This window comes from Mya arenaria, chromosome 10 (assembly GCF_026914265.1).
Source record: "Mya arenaria isolate MELC-2E11 chromosome 10, ASM2691426v1".
Classification (NCBI taxonomy): domain Eukaryota; kingdom Metazoa; phylum Mollusca; class Bivalvia; order Myida; family Myidae; genus Mya; species Mya arenaria.
In genome coordinates this window covers 36,061,764-36,082,778 of record NC_069131.1, presented here as the reverse complement: position 1 = coordinate 36,082,778, position 21,015 = coordinate 36,061,764, and the positions used below count along the sequence as shown (strand labels likewise).

The 21,015-nt window shown below is 34.0% G+C and overlaps 1 protein-coding gene across 1 annotated transcript; it reads left to right on the top strand.

Annotated features, from left to right (window-relative positions):
- Positions 1 to 16,587: 16,587 nt before the first annotated feature.
- On the top strand, positions 16,588 to 19,633 carry LOC128205766 (uncharacterized). The gene is made up of 2 exons (XM_052907699.1): positions 16,588 to 16,708; positions 19,264 to 19,633. The coding sequence occupies exons 1-2, from the start codon at positions 16,591 to 16,593 to the stop codon at positions 19,449 to 19,451; spliced, it is 306 nt and encodes a 101-aa protein (XP_052763659.1). The 5' UTR covers positions 16,588 to 16,590; the 3' UTR covers positions 19,452 to 19,633.
- The last annotated feature ends 1,382 nt before the right edge of the window (positions 19,634 to 21,015 follow it).

The window sequence follows — 21,015 nt, the reverse complement described above, 5'->3', positions numbered from 1 at the left end:
TGATTGTGCTGCCAAATCAAAAACATGTTTGCCAAAACATTTAGAGCTGCATTCTCACAGATATAACGTTTTAACAACTTTTGTTTTGTCTTGGAATGAGCAAATTTTTGCGTAAATATCAGCAAACCAATGGTAAAAGATTGCTGACAAAACATCAAATCCCAGATTTCATATTTCCTTCGAAGATTAATGTTACTAACGGTTTAAGAAAAGTGCATAACACATCAATGTTTTAACTTAAATAGAAAAGTCTGCAATTGAATTTTTTGTCAATAGTCTTATATTACTGGTTTCCATGCATTTTTCGCAAAGATTGGATGGTACCAATTCAAAACAAACAAGAGGCCCAAATGGGCCTATGCTCTACTGGCTGGGTTTGTGTGGTCAACATCACTGTTTTCGAAAAGAACCAACCCCTTATGGGTATCTGAATACTCAAAACTGAAGACTGTATCATATTCGCAAGCATTTATTACAAAATAGCTTTTTTTTATACTATCAAGGCCCATCATCTAATAATTTCAAGGCCAATAATCCAGGAAACATGGGCAGATCAGGTTTTTGAAAGGAACTGAGCTCTAATGGATATACTGGACAAGTTTCATCAAGATACAATCAAAACTGAAGAATGTATCGTGTTACCGAGCAATTGTTTACTGACACTTTATTTATTTTTATTATCAAGGCCCATAATCTTGGCATTCATGGGCGGATCTGGCTGGTTTTCGAAAGGAACCGAGCTCTAATGGATATGTAGATACTGTACAGGTTTCATCAAGATACAATCAAAACTGAAAACTGTATCGTGTTACCGAGCAACTGTTTACTGACACACTATTTTTTTTTTATCAAGGCCCATAATCTTGGCATGCATGGGCGGATCTGGCTGGTTTTCGAAAGGAACCGAGCTCTAATGGATATGTAGATACTGTACAGGTTTCATCAATATACAATCAAAACTGAAGGCTGTATCATGTTAACGAGGATTGTTTACAGACGCACATACTACGTACACATTACCATCGCATAAGCTCTTCTGGCCTTTGGCCAGTAGAGCTAAAAAGAGACCCAAAAGGGCCTATGCTCTACTGGCTGGGTTTCATTAATTAAAATGCTGTAAACTGAATTGTTTGAGCAGTGTTTCATGAGCCATTTAAAAAAACAGCTATCTGATTTGTTTGGGTAGTGTTTTATCAGACATTGAAATGAAATTTAGCTTAATCTTGGCCAGGTAATAAAAGTTGATATAATGGTCAATATCTGAGAGTGCAGCTTTACAGCACCAATTGATTTATATGCTTAAGTTTTGCCTCAAGACATTCTGCTGGTAGCTCAAAACCACATGAATGTATGCACACAAAGACATTTTGTTTCCACATTTGCCTTTACTCTGATAATGCCACAAGTCAATGATTAATTATGCTTTAGTTTGTGTCAAACCATTAACCTGATGGTCCATGGCCACAAGATTATGTACAATATGGCATATTGTATCGAAATTGTATATCACTTGAACTCTTTAATGCCACAAGCATGCTACAGTTAGTTTCAGAACATTCAACTAATGCTCCAACATCACACTATTGTTTTCCATTTTGTCATTTGCCTATATTTCTAACCCAACAAGAAAAAATGTACACATAACCATGTTGTACAGAGTACCGTACTGCAAATATCTCAATCCATGATTTATGCTGAAATTTATTTTTTTGATTTGGGAAAATTTACACATAAGCATTTTGTATAGACTACTGCAAATTGACAACATTTGTGCAAAGACATTTTGTTTATATTAATATTTTGCCTATACTCTCAAAAATAACTTGATGGTTTAATCCCATACAAATGTATGTAAGCAATGTCATGTTGTATAGATTTTTGCCTACTGCCTACGCACTCTAATGCCACAAGTTGATTTACAAACTACAGTTTGTTTCATAACATCCACCTGATGTGTACTTTCAAACCCACAGGAATGTATGTAAGCAGTGTAGTGTTGTTTAGATTTTTGCCTACACACTTAAACCACCTGGTGGTTCAATGCCACAGGAATATATGTAAACAATGTAATGTTGTGTAGATTTTTGCCTACTGCCTATCCACTTTAATCACCATGTGGTTCAAAACCACAGACATATATGTAACAATGTCATGTTTTATAGATTTTTGCCTACTGCCTACCCACTTTAATCACCAGGTGGTTCAAAACCACAGACATATATGTAATAATGTCATGTTTTATAGATTTTTGCCTACTGGCTAACCACTTCAAAACCACAGACATATATGTAATAATGTCATGTTTTATAGATTTTTGCCTACTGGCTAACCACTTTAATCACCAGATGGTTCAAAACCACAGACATATATGTAAAAATGTCATGTTTTATACATTTTTGCCTACTGCCTACACACTTTCAGACCCGGGTTGTTCAAGGCCACAAGAATGTCTGTAAACAATGTCATGTTATATTGATTTTTGCCTACTGCCAACACATTTTAATGCCACAAGTTGATTTACAAGCTACAGTTTGTTTCATAACATTCACCTGATGGTTCAAGGCCACAGGTGTGTATGTACACAATGTCATGTTGTATAGATTTTTTGCCTTGCCTACTGCTTACACACTTTAATGCCACAAATTGATTTACAAACTAAAGTTTGTTTCATAATATTCACCTGATGGTTCAAGACCACAGAGATGTATGTCCAAAGTGTACATAATTATTTTGTGTAGATTTCTTGTGTACTACCTTCATGCTTTAATGCCACATAATGACATGCTCTAGTTTGTTCCATAAGAGTCAATTGTTCATTCAAGATTACAATGTCATTTGTACATGTTGCTTAACTCACAAGCACATGTGTATACATTAACATGTAATATAGATTACTGCAAATGCACACAGTATCTCAATAGCCATGAAGTTACAATTGGCAATGTTACAAACAGTATTCGGTTACATCAGCTTAAACCTTGATTTTAAGCCTCTTTTTTAAATAAGTTTTGTAAATCCACATTATAACAGGTTTAGATCTTTTTGGTTAGACTTGTCTTACAGTTCTATAATAAATTACAAAAAAGCTAAATATCATGTAAAAAATCAATATTCGGATCTTATGTCATAATTTTTTTCTTCCCTTAGTGCCTCCCAAAAAAAAACTCATATCTGGTTCGTCTACCCATGGAACAGCTAGATCTTACTCTTTTAATTCATCTTTAAATTAAAGATACAGCACGGTTATAAAATGTAACGAATTGTACTACAAGTCAAACTCAGGCACAAAATTTATGCAAAAACGAAAGTAGATTTCTTGTTATTGGCAAAGTTAAACAGAGCGGAAAGAAAGTCAGCTCGGTATATTAATCATCATATCTAAATTAAAACGATTGCCGGGAACCACTTCGCCGAAAATAAATACATACGGAATTTTGTAATTTCCGAACATTTCCGTAAAATAAAAGTATTAGAGTACGAGCTGAAATCGGAACCTTACGCGTTTTATCGGCTTTTACGGAAACATGTCGAAACGGGGTTTACAAATAGTGATACACGGATTAACACGCTGAATAATCATGATATAATAGCTAAAAATAACTCTGAACATTTATTTAGAAACTGAAAGTAAATTTTCCGAAAATTAAACGGTGCTGACTGTAATTTTTCACCGGACATTGTGACCGACCAAAACAAAAGTTTCGCCGGTCAAAATGGAAATATACCGGACATGTCCGACTGTCCGACGGACATTCGCATAGTCTGGGTTACGTCTCTTGTTTTTATAATTGATTGTTCAAATTTCACTATCGATTGTCGCCGATGAAGGCCTTTCCGATCAATTGTCGATTATAACTGATCATTGGCACAACACTATTGCTTATACTTCAGTGTTTTGAGATTTCATTAAGTTTCAAGTAATATGTTTCATATACTATATCAATATGATTTCCATGTTCTTTTTTTTTAAATGATATAGATAGACTATACTAATTAGTGATGTTCTGATGATCAATTATAATGAAAAAATAACTGGTATGTTCCTGAAATCAGTTTTTCTTTTTTCATCTTGTCAATTTTGTTCAGTTGTAATCATTAACAATATGGCTAAAGCAACAACAACATTAATAGTGGTTTTTTGGGTGAAATTTACTGCCTTCTTCCCTAGTTTAAACTTGTCTATTTTTCACCATATTTTTTGTTTTCCAAATTTGATAAGTGGAGATTTCATAACATTAATGAATAAAAAATCTTGACAAGACTTACTATAAATTAACAAAATAATATATGCATAAAAATCTTTAAAACATGTAGTATATCAAATTAGCACAAGCCCACAACCCTGCATTACGAAATTTGCATATCACGTGACTTTCCGACAACATAAAATTCTACGATTTGCATATTTAAAACTAACACGATAATTACGCAACAACAAGGCTGTTGAGCTAAATATTAAAATTGTTTGCTAATCAGAGACATAACAGTTAAAGGATGTCATTGTTTATCCGTGAAAGCAATAAAATTCTGCAATAATTAGCGAGGTGTTGACTGGGCCGTGACTGCTTGCCCTAATTATCGGATTAATTTTTGTTGTCGCACCAGCAGATGCGCTTGATTTATGACAGTGACAGAATCGATTATCATGCAGGCCGCATGGTCACCACTTACGTCATTTTAAGAAAATATTTTAGAAAAAAATCGTTGTCGCCATAAATTCGCCAAATTTGAAAAGTTGTCGCCACTTTTGCGATTTTGTCGCAAATGGCGACAATGGCGATCGCCAGCGGGAACCCTGATTGCGACAGGTAAAAATTTGTTGCGACAGGTAAACTTAAGGTGTTTACCTGTCGCAATGTCCTGTGAAGAAGAAAAGGTTTTCGCGTTGTCTGGTAACCACTACCAACTACCAGTTAAAAGATTGTCTTGAAAATATATTTTGTTTCTGGTCAATACATGTTAATGTTGAAATGTTCATGTGGTACTATGTTGTGTTATCTAGTCATATTATCATGTCAGTAGCTCACTACAGTACCTTATTACAAATTTTCTTTGTAATTTAACTGCAAAAGGATTGGTTCTCAACATCACACTTTTGTGGTTTTAAAATGTTATTGTTTTATACTTCTTATTATCATGTAAGAATTTAGTTTTCTCAGTTTTCTGAAAGAAAATGTTCTTGTAAAACATACAGAATATTCAACTGCTTGTTTTACTTGTTACTGACTGATTATCAAAACAAAATTGATATTTTTCTTTGTGTTTACTTTACACATGTATTCAATACCGTACACAAAATTTAGAGCCTGCGGTCTCATGATCTGTAATAGTAACTTGTAAACACTTAAGTATAGTTGCGTTCTGAATAAATAATGTAATTTATACAAATAAATGTACAAATAATATTGTAAGGGAACATTTTTTCTTAAACTGGTTCATGTAGTTTATCTATATGCCTTATATATGATGACCAAAGATAGTTAAATAATGATTAAAGCGATTATAAATCGATCATTGATTGTTTTCATAAACCAATTATCTATAGTAATATTTCAGTCCGATTCCCAACACTAATAAGCAATAAAAACAGTCAATTGTATATATAATATATATCAACATCTACAGATACTTAGCCATAAGTTTTCAATTTTGGATAAAATTAACAAAATTAGAATTGCATACCTTCCTGTGCACATCTGTTTAATAAAATGAATAAATTTCCTTTATCATTAAGCAGAACAGTTTTTAAAATAACAATTGAAGGATTAAAATTTTGAGCTACTAATTGCATTACCATAGATCTACTCAAATGTTGACACTTTTTAAAGAATAACCAATAATAATTTCCAAATCTTCAAATGTAAAAGATCTACAGCATTCTTCCAAAATGGAAATATTTCATACTTGACTGAGTTCTTATTGAAAAATTGTCCTGAGGTAAAATGGTATTATTAAAACATGTGCTAACAATATTCCCAAATAATTTGGTACAGTATGACAAACAAATGAGCTCATGATTGTGACGAATCACTGTTTCTATGTCAGCATAAGCTCACGATTGTGACGAATCACTGTTTCTATACATGTCTGCAATCAATTTTTTGAAAAAAAGGTAAAAAAGTGTTATTGTTTATCCTTCAAACTAAATTCAATTGACGCCAAGTCTGTTGCTAACTATTGCACCAGTCAATTGTAACCATGGCCTCCCCAGGTCCGGGAAATAGTGGGGATTTTCAGTCCAGCCAACCCGGCTTTATAAAGCTACAATAATTAGCGATCAGGGATACTTTTTATTATTTTGACATTTGTTACTAAAGTAAACCTGGGAGGAAAAGTGCGCCGGTGTGGGGCTCGAACCCACGACTGCCGGAACACTAGCATGGCGCTCTAACCAACTGGGCTACCCGGGCGGCTGGTTCTAACCGACACTAACTACATTATGTATCCCTGTCTCGAGTCTGCCATAGTCTAAAAATCTTCAAAGGACTCGTTGAAGGCCATTTAGGTGGACTAATTCCCGATTAAATTCCTTCCCTACAGGGATGAACTGATGGTAAAATGTCCTCGCACCAAAGTGAACCTAGGTTACGCCCATTCCCGGGGAAATTTTGCGGGGGAAAAAGCAGACAAAGCTTTGCGGAGTAATGTCACTATGTGGGGGGGGGGCGCGCATACCTGTGCGTGATCAAAAATAACAAACAATTCTTATCATTTAAACCATCATGAAAACAAACGGCATTTAGACTTACCATACAGTTGTCTTCAATAAGTCCATAGCCCAAAATTGTATGCTTGTCCATTTCAATCCATTTTTTACCGTCATTTTTTACACGAATGTTCGTCTGAGGTCACCGGAGTAGGTCCTACTTGATTTGAAGCTAAACCGGTTTAGGAAAATGTTCGTCTCATACGCAGTAACCTCCCCTATTGTACAGTAGCAAATATAAAATCCGTCACAAAATCTTCGCCTAACTCTCATAAATGTGATTTAAAAATATGTTAATATTTAATCAACGTGTTTAACGATCTAGCATTCATCTTTGAAACATTATTACAGTATCTTTATCCTCCATTCACAAAGACGTGGACAAGATAAGCAAAGTACATGCGTATATTTGATAAACGAACAAAAACATGCAAACAGGTAGCAGGATGAAACAATATGAACAATATCATTCCTAATGCTTAGAACGTATACTTGATCAAAGATAATGACATTCAAGACATGAGTTTTTAAACTATCATGAATTGCTATACACTTTTGCAAAAAAATACCCCTAGCAATAGTATTTGGATATATTTACTTCTTATTTATCAATGTAAAGCTATCATTCTGTTACGGCAGGTGTTCAATGTAACTGAGCACAATTTAAGAGTGTAAACGAATTTCGTCACTGCTTTTAGCTACAGCTCCTAAACCCTGACAATAAGTGAACCGAGAAAATGGCTCCTTTTCAAAGAATCATTTGAAATGGATGAATTCTGAAACAAAGAATGATTGTTGAGCTTATTTTTTACGAAGTATTAAGTCAATACACAATATTATAGAACATTAATAAATAATATCACTGACTTATAAATAATTGTTTAACCTATAATAGGTTCGTGATAGTGCTATCATACATATATGTACCCATTTCATATGGCAAGAAATATAACATACCGTGAGTGATGGAAACGAAATAATAAAAAGAAGCCACTTTTGCATAGGATAAAAGATACACATCGAAAGTTTTTTTTTCTTTAAATTGGAGTGATCAAAATTAAGTTTGTCAATAAGTCAATATGTTTAATGTACCTACTGACAATATAAGATGGTGTTCTCTAACCTATTCGATTAAATGAAAGACACAAATTGAGCCCACCAGGAAATGAAAATTAGTAAGTTATTCTTTTTAAAAGTATTTAATATTTTCGAGCATCTAGGACCACAAGGCTTCAGAAAAGGATAAATAATTCGCAAATCTGACGCAGTTGTATATAAGATCACTGTTTTAGATTGCACACAACGTCAAAAGTGAAAACACCGATGTAATACTCGAAATCAGGTAACATCTTGCAATGTTATTTTCTTGAATAATCTACAATATTAAATTAATGAGCAATAATATCATGACATGTATATATCCCAACTTTATTTCTCCCCAGCAGATGTTATACGGTGGAAGTGTCCAACTGGTGATTCCTCCAACTTCTGTGATCACCAACTTCTGTAATCTCCAATTGGTGGCTTTTATCAATAGAAATTGACTGTGGAATTCTCCAATTGGAATTTTCCCCAATTGGAGAACCGTTTTTACAAAACCATAATTTTTGATTATTTATTAGATTTTAATCATGTTTATGAATCTAGTACTACAGACATACATACAAATGTAATTTTCTGTTCCAAATTGTAATATTTGATTTTTTTCAAATTGCTGATTTTTTCCCCCGTTTCGGCTCATATGGAAAATTCTCCAATTGGAGTTTGCCAAAACCCCGCGGGAGACCTAAAATCCAATTGGTGGCCAACTGGAGAAATCAATTTTGGAATTAAAATTTTCATATTTCTTAAAACTTTTTTTTTAATTTTACTTAAAATATTTCTTATTTAATGGGCAAACTTTCTATGTGTCGCTTTTGAAGTTGATATCTAAGATAATAAAAAAACTAAGTTTGCAAGTAAACCGGATTTGCAAACTTATACCGGATGCTGTTAAATCTTAATTTAAACTGTTACCTATTTCGTGACATTAAGCCCTAAAGGTTCAATATTAAGTTTAAAGTCCCATTCTTTTTCAGTGATGTTAACTGTTGTTTTTGTTTCTATATCCAAATGACTCCTCTTAACCTTTTTGACATTTCTTCACACCCAAAAATACTAAAGTATACTCTAAATTAAACGCACACAACGTCATTACAAAATGTGCAAAGCACGTGGCTTTCTGAATAACTCTGTCGTTTATATACAATTGATTTGCAATTTTAATTAAGAATGTCTTTGAGTTGGAAACGATTTCCCGGTATTGCATCTTAAAACACTAATTGTATCATATTTTTACTTTATGATGTCAAAATTGCAAAAAAAAATAGTTATCGAATAAAAAAATGCTTGGTTAAAGTGGGGGTGCGAACCCACGCCTGTAAAAGCAAGATCATTTTACACAATTAATCACGCAGCAACACGGAGCTGTTGACGCTTATATGAAAATTGTGGTCCTCAAGAGCGATATCAACATTTGCCAGACAATTCAACTTCATCGCTGTTCGTCAGTTAATTACTTTTGGGGGTTCGTCCTTTGAATGGTCAATAAAACACTAAGAAATAAATTCGGGGCTGACAAATAGTTGATGATCCACATATTTGTCCAAAATATTGAATACAAACATGCAAAATTATCAATACACGCATATGAACCCCATAGTGAATAATTTCAAAGCATTTAAGGATTGTTCTTATGACCAGGGCGTTATTTTCGGTATTTCTGTTTAGGAAAGTCAAACTTATATGGTAAATCCCCTTTTTTCTTAACTTTGTACAATATTCAACATTTTTACCTCGAGGGTCGAAGAAATCTTATTCCTGATTTCTTTACGTATTTCTGTGGATTTGTTATGAATATTTCCCTTCCCAATGAAGATTTAGGTTCTGATAAACATCGAAAGAAAACCTATAAATACTGACACTGGAGAAGTCGTTTGAACGTTTCTAAGTTGGCCATATGAGATGGATTTGCTATTGGACTTGTTTGCAGATGTTTTCACCTTTCAAATATTGGATTTCCTTCATTGTTATATATCAGCCTTATGTTTATGGATAAATTTTAAATTGTTTTTAAAGTCATGAAACGAATCGTAAATCAGAGAATTGCTGAGAAAAATAATTATAAAACGAAAATAGAATAAATAATATTAGTTTTATGTATATATGTTTATTTCATTTATTAAATAAATATGCATTTTACTTGGACAGTGTTACTGTATATGGCATTTTTTTCTAAGTTGTCAACAGTTATCTTTTATTTAAATGATTTGATTATTAAATTGTTATTACTGGATTACGAACATTGATGTCACATATGGAAAATGTAGAATGTATCAAGCTGGCTGTAAATAGTGCAGAGATATTCGAAAGCGTTGTGACATTAATTTATAACGAAAAAGCTTAACAATTATTGTAAGAAACGTTATACATCCAGAAAAGGTGTGTACACTATGAAACATGACGTCATGTGTGGAAAATGTAGCATTTATCTCACTAGTTATAACTGACGCAGCGGTATTCATCAGCTTTGTGACGCCATACTGGGTGGTTTCTGACGGTGATCTCACAACAGGTCCTGTCCATAACGGCCTTCTTGCCACGTGTGAAAAAGACTCGTGTACCGTGATTTACAATGACGGAAGGATTGGGAGTGAGTTTCCAGGTAATCTTAGTATATGTTCTTAAAAATATTGTATAGCATAGATATAATAAGTTCGTCTTTTATTCGTTCAAACAGTTTAAAGTAACTATAGAAAATCGTGTTGTTGTTGTTGTTTTTAAAACCATGGGTGCGAGATGAGTGTACGAGGGTTATTAGACCAGAAACTAGAGAATAATTATTTCTTCGTAATGTATGTTTGTAGTGTATGCGAAGTTGTTTAAAATCAAACATACGTTTGAAAAAGATGGTACATTGTTTGGGTTAACATTTTAAATTTGGCAAATTAATATTTTAAAATGTCTACAATAGTGATTTACCCTGATATAGGAAGGTTTGGTACAGAATCTCGGTTCTCAAAATAACAAATTATAGCATACACACCTCTCTATCTTTTTGAGAGATGTTTGTGGGAACAAAACACTATTAACACGCTTATCATGATTTCAAAGTTTTAAAAACACGTTTAAATATGATCTCTAAAATCTTAGGCAATCAAGGAATAAATTGCGTTATTGATTATTATAGGGGTTTTATAGCAGTTCCGTTGACAAAAGTGTTTGATATTCAAAAGGTCCGAGCGCACTTTAACCAGCCCAACTGTGTTCATACCCCCGATAACGATATCCGTCACGCAATTCGTCACTTATATTAACACCAATACGTCATTGTTAATTTTCATAATCGTTAATAATATAAGTTATTTCATTTATAAAAGCGTTTCAGTAATTTCTTCTAACCAATACCGTAAATAAAAACGATCCAATCGGTTAACACATTTTATTGCTACGGACAAAACATAGTCCAATAATGGAATCAATTTGTGAAGTAAATTATTAACGCTAATGACAATAAAACATTTAACAAGTCATAACTTCAAACTTTTCAAGATTTTGATTTAAATTATTCGTGGCCTGCTAAAAGATAACAAACAAAAGTACGCGATTAATATAACTACGCGATGCCTCGCGATCCGAATATATTCTAAGCTGAAAGGCTGTTCATTGTATTTGAGGTGTAAATTTTAAAGCAAAAACATAATTATTTAATTGTTGAGATTTTTGGTTGCAACGTAAATACACTCCAATATGCTCACAAATTTAGTTTATATTGTGACATAACGACTGTTACATATCGATTATTCAGGAATCTAGCGTTAAAAGGGTTATTTATTATTCAACAGGCGCACAATAGAAGCCTGCTGCCATTTTTTTCTCTTTTATTTCTATTTCTTTTTATTATTTCTATGTGATTTATTTCAGGCTACAATGGTTATTGAAGCACGGTTAACGCGAGCATGGCACCGATTTAAAAACTTAGAACTTAAGAAATAAGTAATTTCACTTTAGATATGTATGCAGTTTAGTTAAACTTAAGTATTAATGACGAAGTCGTAATGTTTGGTTTCCGTGCGATCTTCACTTTGTTGATAAACGAAGAGACATGCGCATGGTATCGCTGTGTTGTTCGTATTGTTATTGTCTGTTGTTTGTTATGCCACAAACATTAACTCTTAAAAAGAAAATGCAGGTTTGTAAAATAGCAGACATAAATATATTTTGTATAAAACCGACCATGCAGCGAACACGACTCAGAAGGTTGTTGGAGACCGCCTGGGGATATAAATACCTTCGTGCAATGCAGCAATGCTAAGATATTAGTTTAGTAGACCTTGAAATGTCAATCAGCATCAGCTGAGAACACTATTTACATTTGATTCCGCTATAATGCAAGACCAGCACTATAAAGTGTCTATTTCGTCAATGATTACAATGCTATTAAAGTGCTACATTTGCAATGTCCGCTTTATGGGTTTTCTGTTTTCAAGAATCACCCAGTCGTAATAGACAACGATTCAAAGGCACTCAAAATAGTTTATGTGAATCGTTATATCTTAGCTTTGCCCGTGTAAGATCTTACGTGTTTTATTAAGGTATTTGATAGATCGTATGCTAACTTGAATATATAGACAATCTGAATACTGGTTTTTAACATTTGTTTATCAGCTGACAACAATTATTTTTGTTTTGGAAAAACCGTTTCATACAAAATGAATAGTAAAACAATCAAACAAAACGTTTCATGTGAATTATGTACTTCCACATATACATGTATATATATCCTACACTCTTAAAATGATAGATCCGCTAGAATTTCTCTGGGTTTATCAGAACAAAACCTCTCTTTACCATTATATTTTAAACTGGATGTCTAGGTCACTCTTTATTACTAATTTCCCTTTGGTAAGAAACAAGGAAGTTGAAACAACACTGTAATGTTTCGTTTACATTTTCAACTCCTGGATTTATTGTTTGTTTCGGATTCTTCATTGACAGCAATTTTATTTTCCTGTGAAAGTTATAGACGTGTTAACTAATTTGTGAGAATATTAAGTGATTTAAAATAGAAACAAATCATGCAGGTCTCCTTTAGAAATGTACATGAACATATGTTTCATACAGTATCTTCCATTAGTCAGTATGATAACATTAGAAATCAGAACCACAATCTGAACTATATTGGATTTAAAATAAATCGGTGTTATGTCACATGACCTTTGCAGTGACGAACTACTTATTACGTAATGTCACCTTTGGAGAACCTTGGATTTATATGTCTGGTTGTTACCGTGGCGGCCTTGTTTATCAGTTTCGTGACGCCATATTGGGTAAGTGATTATGGTGATTATATCATGAAACCGGTGCATAAAGGTTTGTTGGCGAATTGTGAAAAGGACATGTGTACTTGGTCGCTCTTGAAAAAGTGTTCATAGAATGCCACGCTGCAAAATCCACAATCTATATGATGCAATCCTTGTCTACGTGCTGTCATTGTAAAGTTTTGAGTAGGACATGTTAAAAAGAACATAAATATCATGGAAGGATCAATATGTTGACGTTAGAGTTTTCGCAAATGTGAACGAGCGCCCTCTCTTTAAGATCCGGAAATTTTAACAAAAACAATTTGGCTGTTTTGTCTGGAATTAAGCATTCTGGTGTGTGATTATTGATATATATTTTTTCTCTGACATTTGACAAAAAATGCAACAATGTTAGCATAAATCCGCGAGTTATTTACTCTAGTTTGTTTTCAAAGAAACACGTAGGTTTTGATACTTAAAGAAAGCTTAATTTGTAAAAAGAAAATGTTGCATGCAACGAATGACAGTTATCAAATAATGTGACCACCACCAAACGCAATATTGAAAGAGAAACCAGTAGCAAACGTTAGCAACATCATTAATTTACGTTCAGTTTAACAAAAATTATTTCAAGTCAGTTATTTGGAAACTTAAAAACCTAGAAATGAGAAAAATGTGCAAGAGTTATCTTCGCTTGCAAAGGATATTTTTTTTAATATTGAACACATTATATAAGCTCTATTCAAATATGTAATCATCACAAACTAATTAAATTAAATCCAATATTTTATAAATGTTTTAACACATGTGAATGGTTTATAATGGCTGGTTTACTTTATAAAGAAACTTCTATTGTTTCCATAAGCCAAGATCAGAGAAGTTTTCACTGATATACAAAATGGAAATGTTCCAATACATTCTACCAAAAAATTCCTCAGAAACTTTCTTTCATCTCCGGGTATGACTTTACACCGAAAAGCAAGATAAGAACGGTAAAGCATTGAAATACGTAAGGCAAAACGCACAGAAACCAGTAAAAAACATACGCTCTCAAAAAGGACGGCAATTCTAACGGAAAACACTGAAATTCAATGAAAATATTTTTTTCAATGTTTTTTTTGCTTTGTTTCTCAGGTTTAGTTTCTGTTCAAATCATTTGTTGTTGTTGTTTTTTGTTAATTTCTGAGCTTGTTTCCTTGCTTTTCGGTGATCTCTGTGCTTTCAAAACAAACAAAATCGGAAATATCGCGTACGGAAAAGCCAAAAAGCGAAAATCATGTATTGTCCACAAAAAGCTTGAAAAAAAAGAACCAGTAATTCCAAAACAGCCAAAAGCTTGTAAATAAAATGTTTAATTTGGATTTCTGCAATAGTTTTTTTTAGTATAATTATAAAACAGACTAGACTTTCCGTCTCTATCCATTAATTTCATTGCTTCAACCTGAACTGGCACCTGAAGGTTTTCGTTGGCTAAGTGGTCTAAGTAGGCGGTTATTTTGCCACAAGTCTGCACAAAACGATAAACTGGCAAGTTGTTGCTATTGTATGATGAAATCGGATTGAACGTACCATACATGCAATAAAATGGCATTTAAACGTGCTCTAATCTGTTATGTGTATGCATTCAAAACATTAATTCGATGCATGGTCATTGACTCGATGTCTCAAAAAATGGTCGTTGTCATGCCGTTTTGCCCCGTGCAAAACTTGGTACCCATTGTTAAAACTTTGTTTTTATAACAGCAAATTGGGTCTTTCTTCCTTGAAGGCACGGTATTTTAACTTGCCCGATTGTGTTATGTTATTGCCTTCCAAACAATGAAGTCGGTGCTTGATGTTTGATTAAATAAAGCTTATTTGCTGTCACGGCTGTCTGCACCGTACGAAAACTTTGATGTTAGCCATACCCATTACCCATGTGTTTGTTTTGTGCAGCGACTTAGCAAGCCACAGCAATATAGGTTAAATCTTTTTGGAGATATTTCCTTTGGTCAAATGTGAATGACGAAATATTGCCATCCGCTTAGGGTGATGTTGTTGTACATTGTAGCGTTATGTCAAGTATTAAATTGTACTTGTCTTCAAGCTCCCAATATACTGATTAAAGTACGCAACTGACTCTAAATTATTGATATAAACTACTGATAAAATGTAAAGAATCTCCATACGTCTCTAATGACATAAAACAACTGAAAGCCAAGAGTGGATGAATATCAGCAACCAATTAACACACATTACACTTTTCAAAGCGCTGTAGAAAAAAACCCGCAGCATTTTAAAAGCAATATTTCAAAAAAAGTCAACTGATTTATAAAAACAACATGACAAGTATAATTTTGTCAAGGACACCGAGTGCAAAAGCTTTTACAAGTGTTGCGGTGAAAGGTTTAAGACAAATATTGACGAGTTGCCATTTGTCTTGAGGAAAGCACCTCTAATGTTACAGTTTTAATTGTTTTGATATCTCGGCTCACGCAGTCGATATAAATAGATGACCATTGCATCATATAACAAGCGTATTCATTCCAAGCCAGTAAACCAAATCATGTATGTGCGTGTTTCCACGTACAAAATTATTTAACATGTAAATATTTTTGAAGCGACCTTAATGATGAGTGAGCGGATCGTAAATGCATGTCGTTTATTGATATAGCTGTGTTATAAACTGTACAAAAATGTAGGAATACTACCTTAATCCGTTAACTGTTAAAAAACAATCAAAGTTTCTTTCGATGTATCAAATAAGGTCAAAATTTCATTACTTATACGGCATTCAAAGAGTGAACATCTTTCGTTTCCACACATTTTAAGTTATATTAAAACTTATTTATGGGTAAGAGCAGGAATATCCTAACAATATATAACGAATGAATTATCATTTATTGCAAGTAATTGCACAATATCGTGTTGCATCAAAAGTCTTTAATTACAACAATAAACAATTTTGAACGATAAATGGAAATCCGATATTTATTTACCGACCTTAAAGTGCCCAAATTCTTTCGAGGGCCTTGACATTGAATCTTGTTGACGCCAAGTTCTTCCCTTTACATGAAGTTGTTCTGCTTCAAAATATCAGCTTCCGGATTTGTGTACTGATTTTGTATTTAATTATTTTTACCACGGTTTACACGACTTAAAAATACACAGAAACCACATGTCCTTGGCATTGTTCATATGTGCCTAATTGATCTCCTTGTAGTATCATTGTGTTCATCTTAGCTATCGCCAAAAAAGTCGTTTACATATCATTACTTATCATTTCAGCGTTATTCATTGCGATACAAAGTTTCATGCAGTTGGCCCAGTCTCTGGAAATTTCCGATCTCCTATAGGCAATTATGCTTCCTGTTTTGCATGCATCATCGCTTTTGTGTCAATATTTAATATGATAGTATATCTTTGACCCTTGCCCTAAGCATCAGCGATATACTTGTGGCATTTCCCCTATATGTTTAGCACTTGTTCTTTCTGTAAAATCATGTTTTATATCTTGCTTTTTTACCGTCTTTTTCAGCATGGTTCAAGGCGACGCAGGGTTTGATGTCCGTGGCGCTGGTCCTAGGCCTCATGGCTCTGCTGGTGGCCACCATATCTCTGTGTTGCACGTGCCACAGATGTAACTCTCATCAACCCATCTGTGGATTTCTCATTGTCGCATGTGAGTAGTTCAATGGGTAATGACAATATCATTGTAATTTATATTAGTATATGTAAATGCAACAAATTGGTGCATAATCTTTGCTTGTCGTTATATCAGATTTGGCTTTTCGCATAAGTATTGGCTTAAGTGACTTCATTTTAAGTTGATGCGTGAAGAAATGAACTCTTAAAGGTTATTGAACGATATAATAATACAAATATATGATCAATGGCATAAAAACAAGGCAGTTGTTCGCCATCAGCAAATGTTAGGATTGTCAATTAGCTTTGTGAGTAACACTACACAGGATTTCTACCCGTAGTCGAACAAACTTGTCTATAAACAAGCACATGCTGTCTCCATGAAACCTTCTAAGACACAATGAACACAACGGAGACAAGCCCGCAAGTCGAAAATTAAAAAAATAAACTCTAACGTCTTTTTACGTTTCTGTCGCGCCGATGATATGCCAAAGTCCCATTACTTTAAGCGACTGGAAATAAGTTCACCATATTCTTTGAGCACTTATTCCTAAACTAGTACAAGGGCTACCAATTACTTTTCTCAAATAATTCTTGTGTGTTCGGCTTCAGCAACGATGCAATTAGGTAGTGTTAGGAATGTGTTGTATGTGCACGAACCACCAGTTACCTCATTACTTCTTGAAAATGAATATTTTGTGTTGCAATGATAAAACATGTTCGTACAATTTCGGCGTAGCAGACCGATACCGCACTCATTTAAATAGGTCAGTAGAAATAATGACTCCATGTATGGGAACAAAACCAAAATTTGAACTTTTGCCATTATTTTTTTTTGTCTGTGAATGTTCTAAACTATGAATGTTCAAGTAAATATATGCATGTATAATGTCTGACTTTTTGGCATGTATTTAGCCATTTGTGGTTTACGAAACTCATTATTGACCAAACAAGTTCCTACTTAGTAAAGCATGCACAATATTTGTTTTCTTGAGAGAGTCGCCGAACACCGATGAATATAATCAGACAAATACGCCGAAATACTACGCCGTATTACAACACCGACGACAGTGAAAACACAAAGGCCTTGAAAGCTCTAAGACCATGAATCTCAACGATTTATTCCTCTGAATGGACGAGCTAAAATGTGAATATGAATCGTGGTTCGCGCGTTTACACGTGCGTGTATAATATATATGATTTTATGTTCATGTAATAAAATCTGGTCACTGATACCAGATGTGTTATTGAACGGGAAACTTAAGCTCTCAGATGTAAATTATGTTTTAAGTATCCTCACATGAAAGCATGTGTTACATTAAAAGCATAACCTGCCTTAACATTTGAAAAATGACAAGTCCCTGGGTATTGCAATTTTACGTTGAAAAGTTAATGCATGTCTGGATAGGTTTATAGTTATTGCAATCAAATGCAGGAACATTCTATCGAGCAGATGTATAAACGTCAAAGTAATAAAAACGAAGGATTAAAATTTTCTGAACATGCAACATTGAATTTTAAGAAAAGTCTAAAGTGTTATGGCAAATAATACATTTACAATTGTTTTGTTTTGCAGGCATTTTCTGTTAGAGAAAACAATGGAAGGGTTTGTGAATTATGTAGTTGGCTCATCTGTTAACACTGTAAACGTTCCAGAAATTTTGCCTTTGCACTCTAAAGTATAAACCAGATTGGCCTTTTAATTTGACATTGATGCACGCAGTCAATGTTCCATACATACAAATTGAAAGCGCTGACAACGTGGAAAGACTCTATGTGCGACATAAGAGATTTTACTCCTTTACAATTCTGTTCATATCCAACAAAATACAATCCCTAATATAGTGTATAGTTTGAGTGTAACCGATAAGTGCCTGTCATTACCTATGACAAAGTTATGTATATTAATGAAATTTAATACAATTAGTGTCATAACATTTAATGATAAACCAATATATACTTAGGTGTATGAGCATTGCTTTCATCTCGCAAGTTTATTGTTAGTTTAAAGTAAATTAGATAAAACCCGATATTGGCCGAGTACGTTTTGACTATTTGTTGTAGGTAACTGAAGGTATGATCTTTAAGTAAACATATTTTCCTGCGAAAAAAGCTATGATTATCTAGTCCCCTCGGTTCCGCGCCAAGATTAATTTATGATTGATCGACTTGCTTTTAACTTCACTCTAACGTTGGATAATTATAAACGTATTTAAGATAGTGGTATTTTATTTTTCATTGTTCTAAACCGCTAACGCCATATGTTCCATTGTGTAACCCCGGCGCATTTATCATTTTAACATGTCACGTCAGATCAGAAGCTATCTGATTTGCGGCCTTCGGCCTACAGCCTAAAAATGGTTTATCTTTTCAAAACGTCAGTTCAAGCAAAAATCCATACATTTAAATATTTACATATAAAAAAACAACAGAATTTACGAATGTACAAGATTAAGATACCTGATGTATGGGCTGTGTATATAAATTCAAGCAAGTTCAAAGGCACACTTAACCATTAACTTTGTAAATATCAAAGCAATACTTACCAATAGTACAAAATACAAAAAATAGATACACTCTTTTATCTTTCAGCTGTGGCTATAGCGGTAGGCATCGTTATATTCGGGATCAAGGCGAGGCAGGATTGGGGCATAGACTTACAGGTGGAAACAATGTCTAAAGGCCGGTTTGGTTGGTCATTTTGGACGGCCATAGGGTCTGCGGCCAGCGCCCTGCTGACATCTACCTTATACTGTTGTATGGAAAGAAAGAGACAATAAATGGAGAATTGCGTGAGATGAAGGTGAAATGGATGTACCTGCATTTTACAAGTCCTAGCTTCGTAGACTTTTGGCTTTTCCAAGGCTCCTGTCGAGTCTAAGACTGATGGTGTTGGAAACTTTTGTACACGCTGTTTTAGTACACAAACGATGTTTTGTCCAATAAAATACTAAATGCCACAATAAGCTTATTCTCTCGTGTATGAATCGTTTAGCTCGATAGTTTTATGTCGCTGTTATTATTTTGAATAAATGTTTGTTTGTTTTTTATTACAAAAGAGTGTTTTTTTTTATAAAATTGCTATTTTACTAGTCTTCTTCTAAGCTATATGTTTTATCTTGTGCCATGTTTTGTTTCTATACATATTACTGAGGCGATAAGCTTCTTATGCTTAAATCGAATAAAATTTATGTTCTGTTTTGTTTCTTTATATGTCTCCGTATTCATAGTTGAAACATTGTTCAAACGAACTTAAAACACAATATCGTGAATTAAACATTTTGTATGTGTCACAAATCAAATTGAAAGATTCTGTTGCAAAATTCTGTTCTAAAGAAAATCAATCTAGAGCGTTACATTCAATTGTTTAATGAATAGACTATGGCCTTTTTTTAGATTAAATTCATTTTCATGCTATACATACAAATGCAAATGCTTTCTTTAAATGACAAACAAAAGCAACACACACACACACACGCGCGCGCGCGCGCACGCATACACACACACACACACACACACACACACATACAAGCGAAACATATTTGCTCGATCAGTGAAAATTCATTGAGCCTTTTTCCGACAAAGAGTATTAGTTGGATTTTGCACTTTCTGATACATACTGTTAAATATATTTACCGTAGAAAATAAGAAATATTTCATTAGCTCGGACAGAATAAACACGAAAACGTTGATAAATTTATCAACGATGATTATTTTTCGCATTTGACTCTTTTTGATGAATATTGTGACACGGGTGATGTTGAGTAGATAATAAGGTAATATCTGTGTGCCCTCTTATGACACGGTGTCTCTTTTGTGCCTGTGAGAACGTGGTCATTTTGTTCTATCCCAGGTTTGATTTGGGGAAGGGTTTTCAGTGAAGGACAGGGTGCTGGTAAAAAGGACAGGTTGCTTGAGAAAATGGACAGGCTGCTGCAGAATACTGGACAGGGTAGGGTGCTGCATAAAATAACATGATGCTGCAGAAAACGGACAGGTAGTTGCAGAAAAATTACAGGGTGCTGCAGAGAAAAAGCATGGTTGGTGCAGAAATAAGTATGGGTGCTCTAGAAAGATGACATGGTGCTGTAGAAAGAGGACTGGTAGCTTGAGAAAGGGGGCAGAGTTCTGGAGAAGGAAGACAGGGTGCTGTAGAAAGAGGACTGGTAGCTGGAGAAATATGACAGAGTTCTGGAGAAGGAGGACAGGGTGCTGCAGAAAGAGGACATGGTGCTCATGATAGAGGACCAGGCGCTGCAGTAAAAGGACAAGGCGCTGCATCGACTTCATGCAATAATATACAGTAGTAACACAAGTATTGTATCTATCAATATAAACATTTCA

Excerpts from the sequence above, each read along its gene's own strand:
- LOC128205766 (XM_052907699.1), top strand. The coding sequence starts at position 16,591 with ATGTCCGTGGCGCTGGTCCTAGGCCTCATGGCTCTGCTGGTGGCCACC. Across the intron at positions 16,709-19,263 it reads TGGATTTCTCATTGTCGCAT|CTGTGGCTATAGCGGTAGGC; the intron begins GTGAGTAGTTCA and ends TTTATCTTTCAG.